The sequence below is a fragment of the Aulostomus chinensis genome, chromosome 3, assembly GCF_037954235.1.
Source record: "Aulostomus chinensis isolate RoL2024-O1b breed Wild chromosome 3, RoL_Achi_v1.0, whole genome shotgun sequence".
NCBI classification, from domain to species: domain Eukaryota; kingdom Metazoa; phylum Chordata; class Actinopteri; order Syngnathiformes; family Aulostomidae; genus Aulostomus; species Aulostomus chinensis.
Genome location: NC_141322.1, coordinates 17,055,575 through 17,069,501, shown reverse-complemented (window position 1 = coordinate 17,069,501; position 13,927 = coordinate 17,055,575). Strand labels below are relative to the sequence as shown.

The 13,927-nt window shown below is 43.5% G+C and overlaps 1 protein-coding gene across 8 annotated transcripts in view; it reads right to left on the bottom strand.

Moving 5' to 3' along the window:
* Positions 1-13,927, bottom strand: part of LOC147267935 (low-density lipoprotein receptor-related protein 1-like) — a 156,853-nt gene that overhangs the window by 32,782 nt on the left and 110,144 nt on the right. For 6 of the 8 annotated variants that reach the window (XR_015112086.1, XM_086199093.1, XM_086199094.1 and 3 more), the window contains 15 exons: positions 13,682-13,918; positions 13,101-13,281; positions 10,332-10,554; positions 9,741-9,930; positions 9,505-9,630; positions 8,709-8,849; positions 7,857-7,982; positions 7,628-7,744; positions 6,383-6,463; positions 6,091-6,141; positions 5,257-5,424; positions 3,266-3,448; positions 2,981-3,178; positions 2,612-2,857; positions 1,510-1,707 (listed from right to left, as the gene is read on the bottom strand). Coding sequence is in view for 7 of the 8 variants with exons in the window: in XM_086199093.1 (XP_086055219.1) it covers positions 1,510-1,707; positions 2,612-2,857; positions 2,981-3,178; positions 3,266-3,448; positions 5,257-5,424; positions 6,091-6,141; positions 6,383-6,463; positions 7,628-7,744; positions 7,857-7,982; positions 8,709-8,849; positions 9,505-9,630; positions 9,741-9,930; positions 10,332-10,554; positions 13,101-13,281; positions 13,682-13,918 (2,466 nt within the window). In the remaining variant the exon portion in view is untranslated. The remainder of the gene's footprint in view (positions 1-1,509; positions 1,708-2,611; positions 2,858-2,980; positions 3,179-3,265; positions 3,449-5,256; positions 5,425-6,090; positions 6,142-6,382; positions 6,464-7,627; positions 7,745-7,856; positions 7,983-8,708; positions 8,850-9,504; positions 9,631-9,740; positions 9,931-10,331; positions 10,555-13,100; positions 13,282-13,681; positions 13,919-13,927) is intronic. The other 2 variants (XM_086199096.1, XM_086199098.1) reach the window with 1 other exon arrangement.

The window sequence follows — 13,927 nt, the reverse complement described above, 5'->3', positions numbered from 1 at the left end:
TGTCAACAACTTATTTTGCTTAATATGTTAAATCATCTGTTCGTCTGTCATTACATCCACCTGTTCTTCCTTCATTGTGGCATCATGGTAAAAAATTTTGTATTGATCTTATAAATAATCATCATAATAATACAATTATCTAGTATAGCAGCTCTCAAAGACAGCTTTCACCAGAAGTCAAGTTAAACACACAGAGTAAAAACAAAGGAAATAAAAGATAGAATGAAAGTAAAACTAAAGCAAATATTGTAGGACCTAACACAGAACTCTGAGGAACACCAGAGGAAAGAGCATCAGTTTCAGACCTGCCTTTTAGCCACAATTCTGGTGTCCACATTGTTAAAAGTTGCACTAATATCCAGCAACAACAAAACAGGGCATAAACCAAAATTAGAAGATATCATATGTCTGTGGAGACAATGTGCTAGGCTGTTTTAATGGAAAACTTGTGATGGAAACCAGACTGGAACTTATCTAAAACAGTGTCCAGTCAAGACAGCAGTACGTCATTTGGCAACAGCCTTTCCTAAAATAACAAAAAGGAAACCATTTCTAATCTTGCTGCTTGTTAAATTAAACATTCCAACTGGTAGCCTTGGTTTCTTAATCAATTTACACAGAATTTCTATGTGTAGACCTTCAGGTTGTACTGGAGCCTAAAACCCTGATCTGCTTTGCTTCAGACAAGTTATATAATGCAATCAAGCTTTGTATTCAAAGCCAACAAAACGTAATTACACCATCAATCAATACAGTAGTGGCTCAGGAGGGTTGTGAATGGACCTTCAAAATGAATGAATCTAGTTGGTTCCTCATCAGAGGGACGTATCTAACAATTTCAGAGGAGAGATAATCCTGTCTGAAGCAACGCCAACACACACCATACAGTATCTCTACTAGTATCCTTAATGTAGATAAAGCAAATGGTGCACTAATAAATACATGCATACTATATATGTACAACTGCTATACTAAAGAACTAGTACTTTTATCAATATGAGATACTAATCATTGCTGCGATTAATAACATTGTTTGCAATGCCAACTGGTTGTGATCGCCTGCTTAAAACTTTATAATGCTTCATCTGATTTTCTGTCAACAAAGTAGCAGTAGCAGTGCACACATACACACATACACACAACACACACACAACAGATGCAGAGGTTCCGTTTTTACTGCAAAGTCTCGATTTCTCCGCAGCCTCATAATGTCGGAAATTGTCAGAACTTCAATTAAATTCCACCAGAGTACCGTACCGCATTTAAAGATTAAAATGTAATGAATCATAAAAAAACTTCTAATCCAGTAAAACCGTGATTCGACTTGACACTCTGTCCTGCATATTTTACTGAATGAGAGAGCAAATGCTGACACGCACACAGAATGTCTGTCTTCACCTTGTTTGACGGAGTTTTCTTATACACAAATATAAATAGAAACTAATCCAACCCCAGAGAGGCAAAGCAAATGACACAAACAAGTTGCTAAAGCACATTGCAAATACTCACCCCCATTCTCAGACAGCTTCCCACGGTAGATCTTATCCTCTACCACATCAGTCCAATAGAGGGCGCTCTGGCTAAGATGAAAGTCCAGGGCAATAGTGTTCCTCAAACCAGGCACCAACACACTGAACTCTCCCTTATTGAGATCAATGCGGCGGATCTCATGGCGGTTTGAGAAAATGATAAAGGGTTTAAAGGGATCTGTGGAAATGGAGAGGGAAGATCAAGGGTACATTTTATAAAAAAAAAAAAAAAAAAAAAGGAAAAAAATTGACCAGATGGTTAAGACTTTCGCTTGACCACTTTGGACTGTAACTCAAAATACTGCACAGAGCAAACTCTGCTCCACAGCACAGGCATCACCACAGCTATGTTTCACTGCAGTGTAACATGTCCAGTGAAAGTGGCGCTGGGTTGAAAGTAGCTCTAATCCTGGGTAATTAAAGAACAGTGTAAAAAAGACAGGAATTATCTGCACAGACAGGCAGTCAGACAGGCAGGGTCTTGGCAGCCAAGAGCAGAATCATAAATTCAGGTTTCTTCATTGGCTAGCTGCTAGAGGAAGAGGACTTTATTCTTTATGTGGACTATAAAGTCCAACACATGATTTAATGTGAATGAGTAGTTTTTGTTTTCCGCATCTCGCTGACTTCAGCAGAGAGCATATCTACTGTTCTGTTCTACTCTTAAACTTAAATATTAGAGACTATTTTATTAATTCAAATTCAAAGTGCCTGTCTTTGTTTTCTTGTTTCTTTTTCTTGTGAACCCTTTAACCTTCATCATATTCTTGGACAAACAGGAATTTTAAGCTCCTCCCTCCTGTCTCAAATGCAGTATTGTGCAAATAAGTATTACATTTTGGCACAGACAGTCTTCCCTACCACAAAGTTTCCTGCTTGAGCCTCTCTTTTGCTTGATCCCAAACCCACATCACCCTCCTCCACGCTGCAATCTGAAACGGCCTAGAGCGAAGCCGCTTCTCTCTTGCTCCTTTTTTGTACGGTTTTCATCAGTCAAGTGTAAAAACTGATGTCTTTCAACGTCCAAGACACTCATTGTACCCGCCATCTTGACCTCCTGTTTTATTTCCCTCGATGCTTACTTGTGCTTTTGCAGTTCTCCATGTCAGGTTCCAGTTCCCAGCCTTCGTAACACGAGCATTTCACACTGAACTTGTCCTGCTCGCAACGCTGACTGCACTTAAGGTGTTTGGCACAGAAGCTCTGGATCTGACAGGTCTTGTTATCAGGGCCTAACTCCATGCCCAGCGGACAGGAACAAATCACACCCTCACCAGGGGCCACTGTGCAGTTATGGCTGCAGTCGCCATTGTCCAGTGAACACAGATCTGTAAAAAGGAGGAAAAACCATGAGATGATTGACGCAAGGACTAGCTACTGAAGACATGATCTCAGATACAGAGATTTGGCATTTCCTGTACTGAGACACAGCCTGAGTCCTGTTGTCTTACCACAGAGCTTCTCATCAGAGCCATCTGGACAGTCATCAGTGCCATCACAAAGTTTCTCTGCAGGCAGGCAGATGGTGGAGTCATTGGCACACACATGGTGAGAGAGTTTACACACCAGCGCCTCACAGTTGTCCTCGTCAGAGTTGTCCTCACAGTCACTGTCGCCGTCACACATCCAGGCTTTGCTGATACAGCGTGCTGCAGACACCAGACAGGGTCACTTAAAAAAAAAAAAAACAACTTGTATTTTTTCAACCTTAATTTGTTGTGTGGTCGGCTTCCCACCAGAGTCCCTGCAGCCAAACTTGACCGCTGGGTCACACATGTGCGTGACACCCTCACAGTTCTTCTCATCGCTCAGGTCCATGCAATCAGAGTCGCCATCACAGCGCCAACGCAAGGGGATGCAGAGGCCGTCCATTCGACACTGGAACTCATCTGTGTGACAGCCTCCTGGAGGACGAGTGGCTGCGGGGAGAGAAATGATAAATACCTTTACAATGACATTGGTTTCAATTGTCCCGCACATTGATCAAAACTGCCTTGTGCAAATGTACTGTTTTGAAAACAATATCTAATGAGCTGTTAGAATATAGGATGGCAACAAGTCTTGGCAACAGGAGAGTCTGACTTTGAGTATGCATACAGAAGGTCATTGTTTAATCATCAACGCCAGCTGACAATGAATCATTTATGTTTTGGTTTGAACACTTGCCCTGAAGACAAGCATCACTAATTACTGTGGTGCAGTGTATCAAGAGAAAAGGTCCAGAATAGGTGTTGGTGACTTTAAACTACAAGTGAGAGTAAGTGTCAGTGGTGATATCCATTAGATTTATACCACACAGCCACTGAGACTGCTAGGGGCCTACAGTAACATAAATACTTGCTATAAATGAACCTATTTAAACCTAAAAATGGCTGGAAAAAAAGCAAAAACCAAAAATATTCTATGGAATTTTGGTTAATAACCTCCTTAATCCTGAGGGCTCTGAAGAATTGTCAAAGTCCACTAAAATCTTCCTTCTTTGTCACAGCAACATAAAGTAAAGACTAAAAAAGAAAAAAAGAGCTTAGAGCATTTACTCCTATGAAGAATGACTCATCTTGGCCCAGTGGTTAAATTAAATATCTTAAAAATGAATCAATAAACAGCAGGTAAAATTAGGTGGGGGTAGAACATCAGGTTTAAAGTGGACATGATGGAACACAGCAGTGATGCAACAACCCAACCAACATGAGAGCAACCGCCGGCCACAGTTGCGCGCAATAAATACGAGTGGCACTTTTCTTTGTGGGTTTCTTAACTTTGGCTTTTAGTGTTGGATATAACTAAAAATAAGCACCCTTGCCCACTTCTTGGTGAGCCATATCTCTTTCGCTCTCTCTGCATGGAGCATTTTCCTCAGCCTCCTATTGCACTTTCATGTCATGTGTGGGTTACACACCTGAGGCGGACCAGGAAACAGGGCAGTATCAGCAGAAATCCATTAGCATAAATTATTAGTAGCTGTGTTAAATGTTGGCATTAACTTTCCAATCAGCTATTCTTTCTTTTAAAAAAGGTAAAAGCGCCAGTGACAGGAGCTGTAGCCTTCGGGCTGAGGCGCAGTGTAGGTGGCAGATAAAGATAAGTCTTCAAACACCCCTCCAAGCATCTCATGTCTTCACGCCCAAGCTATTCTTTCCTCCTCTTATCCTGGCTCACAATGTCATTTAACCATTAGGAACAGGCATTTAGCTTCGCCTGTTTCTTGGTTTAATGCAACGTTAAAACACACCAGGTAACATTTCCGTTATTTAGGTCTTAATTACATCATCCTGCAGAGGCGCGCCCTGACAACGACCGATGGAAGTCAACAAAAGGGGCAAAGCAGCCTGTGGGGGCAGCTTTGAAGAGCCAGTGTAGAGGTGTAAACACGCAAAGATCAGTGTTCTACTAGATAAATCCTCTTCATCTTGACATCAGAAAAAAAAATAAAAGGTGATGTGAAAACGGAAGAAAAACTTGGCAGGGCAGCAACGGCAGAATCAGCTGTTTTATTACAAACGTCAGTGATTATTGGCAGTGTGCTGGTGATTCACGAAAAGAAGAAGGGTTGCAAAACACTGAAGAACTACAAATCTTAGTTATGTTTAAATGACATTGCTGTAAAATTTCAGCCTTTAGCAACATGTATGCACAGCGGTTTGATCTAGTCGTACGATTCCAATTTTACAACCTTTCTCTCTCACCAACAACAATCTACTTTAAGATTACTGTGAAGGGTACTGACCTTGGTTGGTGCAGTTAGCGTGGGTCTCGTCGCTGTAGTCCCCACAGTCGTTATCTCCATCACAGGTCCAGTAATCTGGGATGCATCGGCCGCTGTTACACTTGAACTGAGCGCTGGAGCAGGAATGACTGCAGCCGGCCTCGTCGCTGTTGTCCCCGCAGTCGTTATCTGAAATAAAACCACACCGTCAAACAACACCTGCTCTTTCACGTTAGAAGATGCTTCAAAAGGGGGGGGGGGGCCCCAACGTGTTTCAATATCAAAAACAGTAATGTATTTTTCTGGAAATCAAAACACAGACATGGAATACAAAAGAGTAAGAGCAATGACAGAAACTGCATAGATCAGTCCATGCACCATGGGAGGGTTGGGGGGTAGAGGGGATGTACCCAGCGCTGATACATTGAGCTTGGCAGCAGAGCATTAAAAGCAGTTTATACCCAAACAAAGTGCAACCTGTTCTTTATATCTTTTTAGCGCTACACTATTTAATTTCATGGCCATTAGGCAAAGAAACCACATTTTATCGGTTCAACCTGACATCCTACTAAATCTAAACTGAATTAAATTGAATCCCATTAATTTGATCGCAAACACAACGACTATATTTTCCATGTATTTGTCAATTTGTCTAATCTAATTTACCTCCAACGACAACAAAAAAAACAGCAACTGTGTGCGGCGCATGAGTGGCAGCAGTGTTGACCTCAGCTTGTGGCCATGTTCAATTAGCAGAAAAAGCAGCCCTAACTTTTAGTCTGAGCCTGCCTTGCTAGTCTTAGGAGCTGGGCTAGCGTCATGGCTGTTGTGGTGCATGTTGATCTATGCACTAACCGGTCAGGTTTGGACAATTCAACTCATCAGAGCCGTCACCACAATCCTTTTCTGAAAGACAGAACCAACGAAAGACAGCAGAGTGGGCGAATAGCATGACACGGAACAACAAAAACCAACAACAACAAAAACAACAACAGACAGGAAGGAATGATATAAAACATAGAAACATACAGGGGGGGGGGGGTGTATGACAATGTGAGACTGGTGGCCACACATGCACAGCAAACTGTGATAAAGGAACAGAGGCACACAGAGGAAGCAGAGGGGAGGAGGACGGACAGGAACTAACCATTATCACAGCGCCAGTTGATGTTGATGCAGCGTCCGTTGTTGCAGGTGAACTGGGTGAGGGGGAAGCATGTGGGGTACGCTGTGGACACAACAAGCGCTAACGTTACATTCACGATGTCCGCTGCTACACACAGTCCTGTCTGAGGCAAACCGACTTTTCTGTACATGCCGTTTATCTACCGGATAGAAAAAGGAAAAATCACCGTCGATCACATTGGCGCGACAGCAACAGCAGCATGTAGTTTTATTACCTAAGTAGCTTTAATTATTACTTTATATGAATTCAACTGCAAAAAGATAAATAATACAGAAGGTGCGGGAGGAATAAAAGACCTGACTGGCTCTTTGTTGGATCTGAAAGTAATGATGATGTTGCAGTCTCTCCTCTGCTCTCAGTCACAGCTCCTCTGTCACTCTTCTCCTGAACCGCAGCATCTATTTTCAACCCACAATGCACTGGTTTGCCTCCTATATCAGGTCCTATATAAAAGCCTGATTACATTTGTTACCTGAAGCAAACAGGACAGCGGTTCACTGGCAAACAGACCCGAGTTTCTAAGAGGAACATTAGGTTTTGGCAAGACGCTCATGATTCCATACAATTCACATAATTTTCTGAAAATGTGTTTTTTTATGCCTCAGCAGTGTCTGTTCTTCCTGGGGTGGATGTGCAAGACAGTTACAATGAAGCAAGTCAACAAACGAAAAACAGACTATACATCAAAATAACATAATCATTGAAAAACAGATAGAGAGATTTTAACATTTCTGAATAGAGTGGTGTAAATCTAATTATATTGATAACTCAACTGACACAATGACTCAAAACTATTTTATTCAAAACTACAATTCAAATGTATTAGAATTATATTTTCAAAATCGCACAGTTGTACTTTTGTTACTTAACACAGTAAATATGGCTGCCATAACACACATGGCCTGGATTTTATCACAATATACTGTGATAGGATATCAATACCAGGAGCTGGAATACTGACTATAGTATTGGGATTTAATTCTCTATTGATTGTATCACACAGCCCTGAGGAACATGGCCTGATTGACTGGTCTGACAAAAGTGCGGGCCGGTTTCACACCTGTCATTTTGGCTCAGATCAAACCAAAAGGTAAAAAAAAGAAAAAGAAAAAAAAAAGTGGAGCAAATGTGGTGGGTAAGAAAGGGCCGTTAAAAAAACGGACTAATCTGAAAGTGTTTCTGCGGTGTTGTAGATAAAAGACCCACCACAGGATGCAGGTTCATCTGACCGATCACCACAGTCATCGTCCAGGTCGCACGTCCAAGAAATAGGGATACAGCGTCCACTGGCACATGAGTACTGGTTTGGCGGGCAGGTGCGAGCTAAAAGGCAATCGCGGTGAGAGGGTTGAGAGAGTGCACTGACCAGAAAGTCCAATATGTTAACGGAACAGGCAGCTGCCTCTACTTTCACTTTGTTGGTATGGTTCAGTACCTGAACAGGTGGTGTTGGACTCGTCCTCATCATTCCCACAGTCGTTGTCCCCGTCACACAGCCAGCGCAGGGGGATGCAGCGGTTGTTCTGGCACTTAAATCTGTCAGTAGGACAAGTGTGCTGGTCTGGAGGAAGGAAAAGATGCATTAGAAAGGACACAGAGGAAAGCGAGGAAGTGGAGGGAAAGGCTGACGAGAGATGGAAATGTGATGGAGAAGAGGTGCAAATGAGTGAGGGGGAGGTCAGACATTCTGGCTGTTTTGGATGAGGATTTTGTTTTGTCTGGAAGGGGAACAGGTCTGCACTTCACCACAGAAAGACGTGGACAGACGAGTAAACAGAGCTTGTCCAGACCCACTAACATGACTACATTCTTCCTTGCACATACAGACTCGTATGTACACAGTGTTTTTTTTGCATATAAACACACATTTGCGGGACTCAAACGGCTCTCTCATTTCACTCCAGCATCACCAGACTGTCAAATTCAGTCTGCAGATGGTCATCAGACTCAGGACCGAAAGGAGGGGCAGCTGTTTCAAAACCATCTTTGATGAGGTGTGTGTGTGTGTGTGTGTGTGTGTGTGTGTGTGTGTGTGTGTGTGTGTGTGGTATGACTTCAGCCACTTTTGGGGACACAAACCACACTTAAGACAAGTTAAAACCGTGTCCACAAATTGGTAAAATGCTGATTTTTTTTGGGTCGGTGGTTAAAATTACAGTTAGTGATAGGGTTCTGCAAGTAGTGGTTTGGATAAGTGTGTGTGCATATGCGTGTGTGTGTGTGTGTGTGTGTGCGTGTGTCTATGTGTGTGAGCGTGAGTGCGCTCATATATTGTACAGTAACTCACGGCACAGCTCAGGAGCCTCGTCGCTGTTGTCCAGGCAGTCATTATCCCCGTCACACTTCCAGCGTTCCTGGATGCAGCGATTGTTCTTACAGGCGAACTCGCCAGCCTGACACTGCGGAGGGGGGACGTAGGACGGGTTGGCTGTGGAGGAGGACAAGAGGAATCAAAAGAATGTGACAAAGAAGTGATGGAGGATGTTAAAAGAAAGTGGTTTTGTGCAAAAGTATTTTCACTGTTACTGTGTATAAACTGATTTTATATACACTTGTGCACCACAATGGTGCTTTTCTTATATTTCCTCACATCAATATACATGTTTTTTTTGCACAATTCCTTATCTTTATACTGCATTTTCTGAAGGAAAGCTGGCAGCACTTGTACAATAAGAGCAGTGAAGTCCTCATCTTTCATATTTTGCTCATCTCTTTTCACTAGTTTGTGCTGTTGTGTTGCGTTTTCAAATTTGCATTTTATTCATTGTATTATTTTGCATGACTTCTACACAGAGAGATTTTCGAAGAAAAAAAAATGACCAGAAGACATTCAGCCCCTTGGGATAACATTACGCTGTATATAACACTTGTGCATCTTTCATTAGGTCTGTATTCAAATATTTGAATCAAACTGTTCAAAAAAAACAAACAAACACCATCACAGTTTCACTCATCTTGTCAGACATACTGGGATTAAGACGTAATAGAGAAGAAGTTGTATCATGAGATTCATTAGTATTTCTCTTTCTCTTTCTCTCTCTCACACACACACACACACACACACACAACATGTTTATACTTGCCCTTGCAGCTGGTATTGTCAGCTGGGTCCAGTATTTGGTCCTCTGCACAGGCACACTGTCTGCCTCCTGGTATGGACAGACAAAGGCTGCTGCAGCCTCCGTTGTACACACGACACGCATTAGAGCCTGCAGGCCAACAAACAAGAGCGTGAAGATGTTACAGTACAAGCATATAGTAACACTGAGAGTTCCCTCGTGATCTCTGGAGTCAGAGGGTGTGATGTCCTGCCAGCTACCTTGCTGCTGCTGAGCGTCGTACATGCGGATTTCAAAGATGGGCGGCCTTTCATTGCGCAGCAGAGTGGCTGTGCCAGTAATCGTGTCCAACTTGTAAATGCTGCCACTACGGTACTCGTTCCAGAACAAGAAGTGTTTATAGTGGCAGAGGCCGAAGGCGTGGTTCAGTTCCTGACCTTCGTACACCGTCTAGTGATGTGAGAGAAGCAACAGGGTGGTTTTAACAACACTCATGTACACACCTGAGCCCAGAATTACAGCTCCAAAACATTCTGATTCATTCATAGCAAGAATATCAAATACAGTGAAACCGATCTTGAGTTACAACACTACAAACACTGAATGGTGGCGGATAAGGTGGCGAAAACGGAGCTGCCATCCTGCATTTTGGTGGAAAAATCTAAATACCACCAATCTAGCCAGAATGAGTCACCAGTATAAACTGTGGACCACCCACAGTGTTTTTGGCTGCTTTCAAACTCCTTCTTTATTAGGTCACTAACAGCTTGTCAGACCTGCCAGAATAATCCCACTGAGCCTCTCCATCTTTAAACTGCAGTAAAATAATCCTGCTGGTGGCATGCACCAACCTTGCGTTCAGAGCTGTTGAGGTAGACCATCTCGATGCGGTCGTAGTAGGCGTCCACCCAGTAGAGGATGCCCTGTGGGATGTCCAGGCTCAGGCCGTTGGGCCACAGCACCGTCTTACTGGTCAAGAAGACATTTCTGTTGGATCCGTCCATCCAAGCGCGCTCAATCTTCCCTCGCTTGCTCTCCTTAGGATCTTCCTCCCAGTCGGTCCAGTACATCCAGCTATAGACACATGGGGAAAAAAGAGAGGAGAATATTTGTTGGGGCATCTTGAAGAGTTTCTTGGCGTTAACTGATGCGTTGACATTTTCTCAAGCTGCCCGAAGCACTACTCATCAGAGACGATGTTCCCCATCTGAGATGTCTAGAGGCAAACTAATCTGCTAGTCGCCAGGTACTTTAGGAGCAGTCAGTCTTCATTACTGGTGGAGGTATAGTCTGTGCACACGGGCTGTCTACTAAGTTGCCAAAAAGTCACCAGGCCAAAACTAGATTGAGTCCCCGTTTGCTGGAATATATTAACATTTACTATTTCCTTCTCCATCTGTCTCTTTCTCCTCTTTTCATTTCTGCAAATGTCCCCCGGTGCTCCCTCCCCTCTCAGAGCCTGATTGATTACAGGCATTAGTGGAGGCGAATGACTTTCCCCTGGGAAGTGTATGGACACACATCACCCTGTCACTAGCCATCCAAAGAGAGTGTGTGTCAATGAGTGTGAGTGTGCATGTGTGTGTGGGTGTGTGTGAGTGTGTGTGGTGGGGGGGGGGTGGCTGCATGTGTGTTTCGGAGTGTGTGTTTCTCAAGAGAGCCCAGGAGGTCATGATAATAACACTCATCGGTAAACAGCGAGATTAAGAGCTATTTGAAAGAGAGCACTAGAAATTCGCCTGTATCCGGGTCGCAGCAGTGGTGTTTTCACAGGAAACCATAGCATGAGCTGAAATGAGTTTCTTCCACAGAGTGGCTGGGCTCTCCCTTAGAGATAAGATGAGAAGCTCAGTCATTCGGGAGGGACTCAGAGTAGAGCTGCTGCTCCTCCACGTCGAGAGGAGTCAGTTGAGGTGGTTCGGGCATCTGGTGAGGATGCCTCCTGGACGCCTCCCTCTGGAGGTCTTCCAGGCATGTCCGACCGGGAGGAGACCTCAGGGCCAACCCAGCACACGCTGGAGGGGTTATATCTCTTGGCTGGCCTGGGAACGCCTCAGGATTCTCCTGGAAGAGCTGGTGGAAGTGGCTGGGGAGAGGACAGTCTGGGCTTCCTTGCTGAGGCTGCTGCCCCCGCGACCCGGACCCGGTGAAGCGGAGGAGGAGGACGACCATGGAATGACTGTTGACTGACTTTGCTTGGTAGTTGAGTTTGAGATTCGCTGCTTGTGTGTGAAACGTTTCCCCTAAACTATGACAATTGGTTTCAAGAGAGTGGCGCACAAATGAGTTCTAAAACCTGGAAGTTTGTTGGAAATGCTGAAGCTCTGGCTCCCTGACGTCAAAGGCAATGGCTGAAATAAGGACTCTGGTTAACACAGGCTTGAGATGATTTAACATTTTGTTCTAAAATACATCAGTGAATACCACATTCGCCAACTTCTGAGCTTTTATATGTCTTGAGGACGGCAGCTGCTAAAAAGCAGCTAATTGAGACTTGAGAGGTTGTTGCTAATGTTAGTGTGCTAATGTGTTAAACGTCATCACGCCAAAAACTGAGGAAGCCCGAAGCTTTTTAGCATTACGTTTAAGTCAGGCATGTGCCGTTTAGTTTCATAGCCTAAGGTTAGCTTTGTACAGCAGAAGATTGCATTTACACTTCAAAAACCAAAAAGTGGTGCTCACGAGATGAAATTCTTGTAAAAATGAGATCTTATGTCTGGTAATGATCTAAAATCCAGTGTATAAATCCCATGGTATAAATCCCAGTGTATAAATCCCAAAACTTGGTGATGCTAAGTTGTAGGTAGGCACACAAAATCATATTATTTCTTCAGCATTTTATATTAAGACCAGTGTTTACACATTCTGTGCGTGTACTGTATTGATACCATTTTCTTCAAATATTGAGAAAAGCCTTCAGTATGTTATTTATCTGAATCTATTCTGATAAACTCCATAAATATGTAGCTTAATCTAGCAGAAGATCTGCAGTAGAGACCTTCCTCATCCCTCATTCCTCTCCCATCTCCTCCTGTTTTCATTAACACTTAAAACACAGGGGGCATGTCTGCCACCCGTCATGCTGGAGGAGAGAAGCTGAGGTTTTACCAGCCAGAGAGAGATTTTGCTCCATGTCCCCCTGCTGTTTACATCACCAGTACTTTTAAAGGACATTTTTTGCCACTCTGCATGTACTCTATATATCATTTCAAGGTCATTTATCAACAAAAACAAAAAACACACTCAGCTTCAAATTCCCTCTGATAAAATGAAGTGCTATGACTAACCCTCTGTTTTAATGAATCTTTTAAGAAAAAGGGAGTGATTTAGAGCGATAATGGTAGATAGAATGGGTAAAAAATGAAAAAAAGATCCTGCTGGAGCCTGCTTGTTTATTGGCTTCATCACCGATAACAGAGGAGCGACACTGAGGTACAAAGATTGAACGGGTGCTGTGTTCACTCTTGCTGAGCGCTGTGTGATTCCACCTGAGTCACCGACAGCTGACCGACAGGTGAAATGAAGACCCTTCATTATCTCTCGCTGTGTTTTACATGAGTACAAACACAAACACACAGACACACACGCAGTCACGCCTCTCTGTTCCCTCCACGTCTCACCCGTTTAGGGGATCCACCACAATGGCACGAGGGTGAGTCATCTTCCCTTCGATGAGAGTTTTACGAGTCTGTGAAGCCTTTTCCAGCCGAGCCACGCTGATGGTTTTCTTCGGCCCGTCATCCGTCCAGTACAAGTTGTCAGCCATCCAGTCCACAGCGATGCCCTCGACTGTGTGAATCCCTGCAACAAACACAGACCGCTAGTGAGAGGCGTGGATCTGGAACTCACACAATAACCTGTAATATTCCTGATAAGATTACATTATATTATATATATTACCATCAGCTTTCTTTTACTCCAACAAAAAAACTGCTGAAATTTCCACTTATAACCTATTGGAAATTAGGTGTGTACGACAAGCAATTTTACAGTTTTAATTTGTAATTTTATGGAACCTAACAGCTATTATTTGTGCACAAATTAAAAATCAAACATATCTTTATGGCTACCAACAGATGGACCATGTTTCTACCCTGAAATAACTGCACTACAAAGATGGCTAGCAAGTAGTGAACCTAGAGGAACTTTGCGTTCAGCCTGTTGAGCGGTTTGTGACAGTGCTTTGTTGTTCATCCCCCACCTTCCTTCAGGATCGTATCTCTCTCTGTTCCGTCAATCTTTTGGCGCCCAATGATGTAGCTGGTTGCATCAGCAAAGTAGATGAATTCACTCTCGGCGTGAAAGTCCAGAGCTCTGGGATTCATCAGGTTCTCGATGGGGATCATGTACTCGTCTGGCACCTTGGCGTTCATGTCCATGCCTCTGATGACCCCTGGACGACCTTTACCATAGACCAGGAACAGCTCATGCTCAGGCTCTGCAGCAA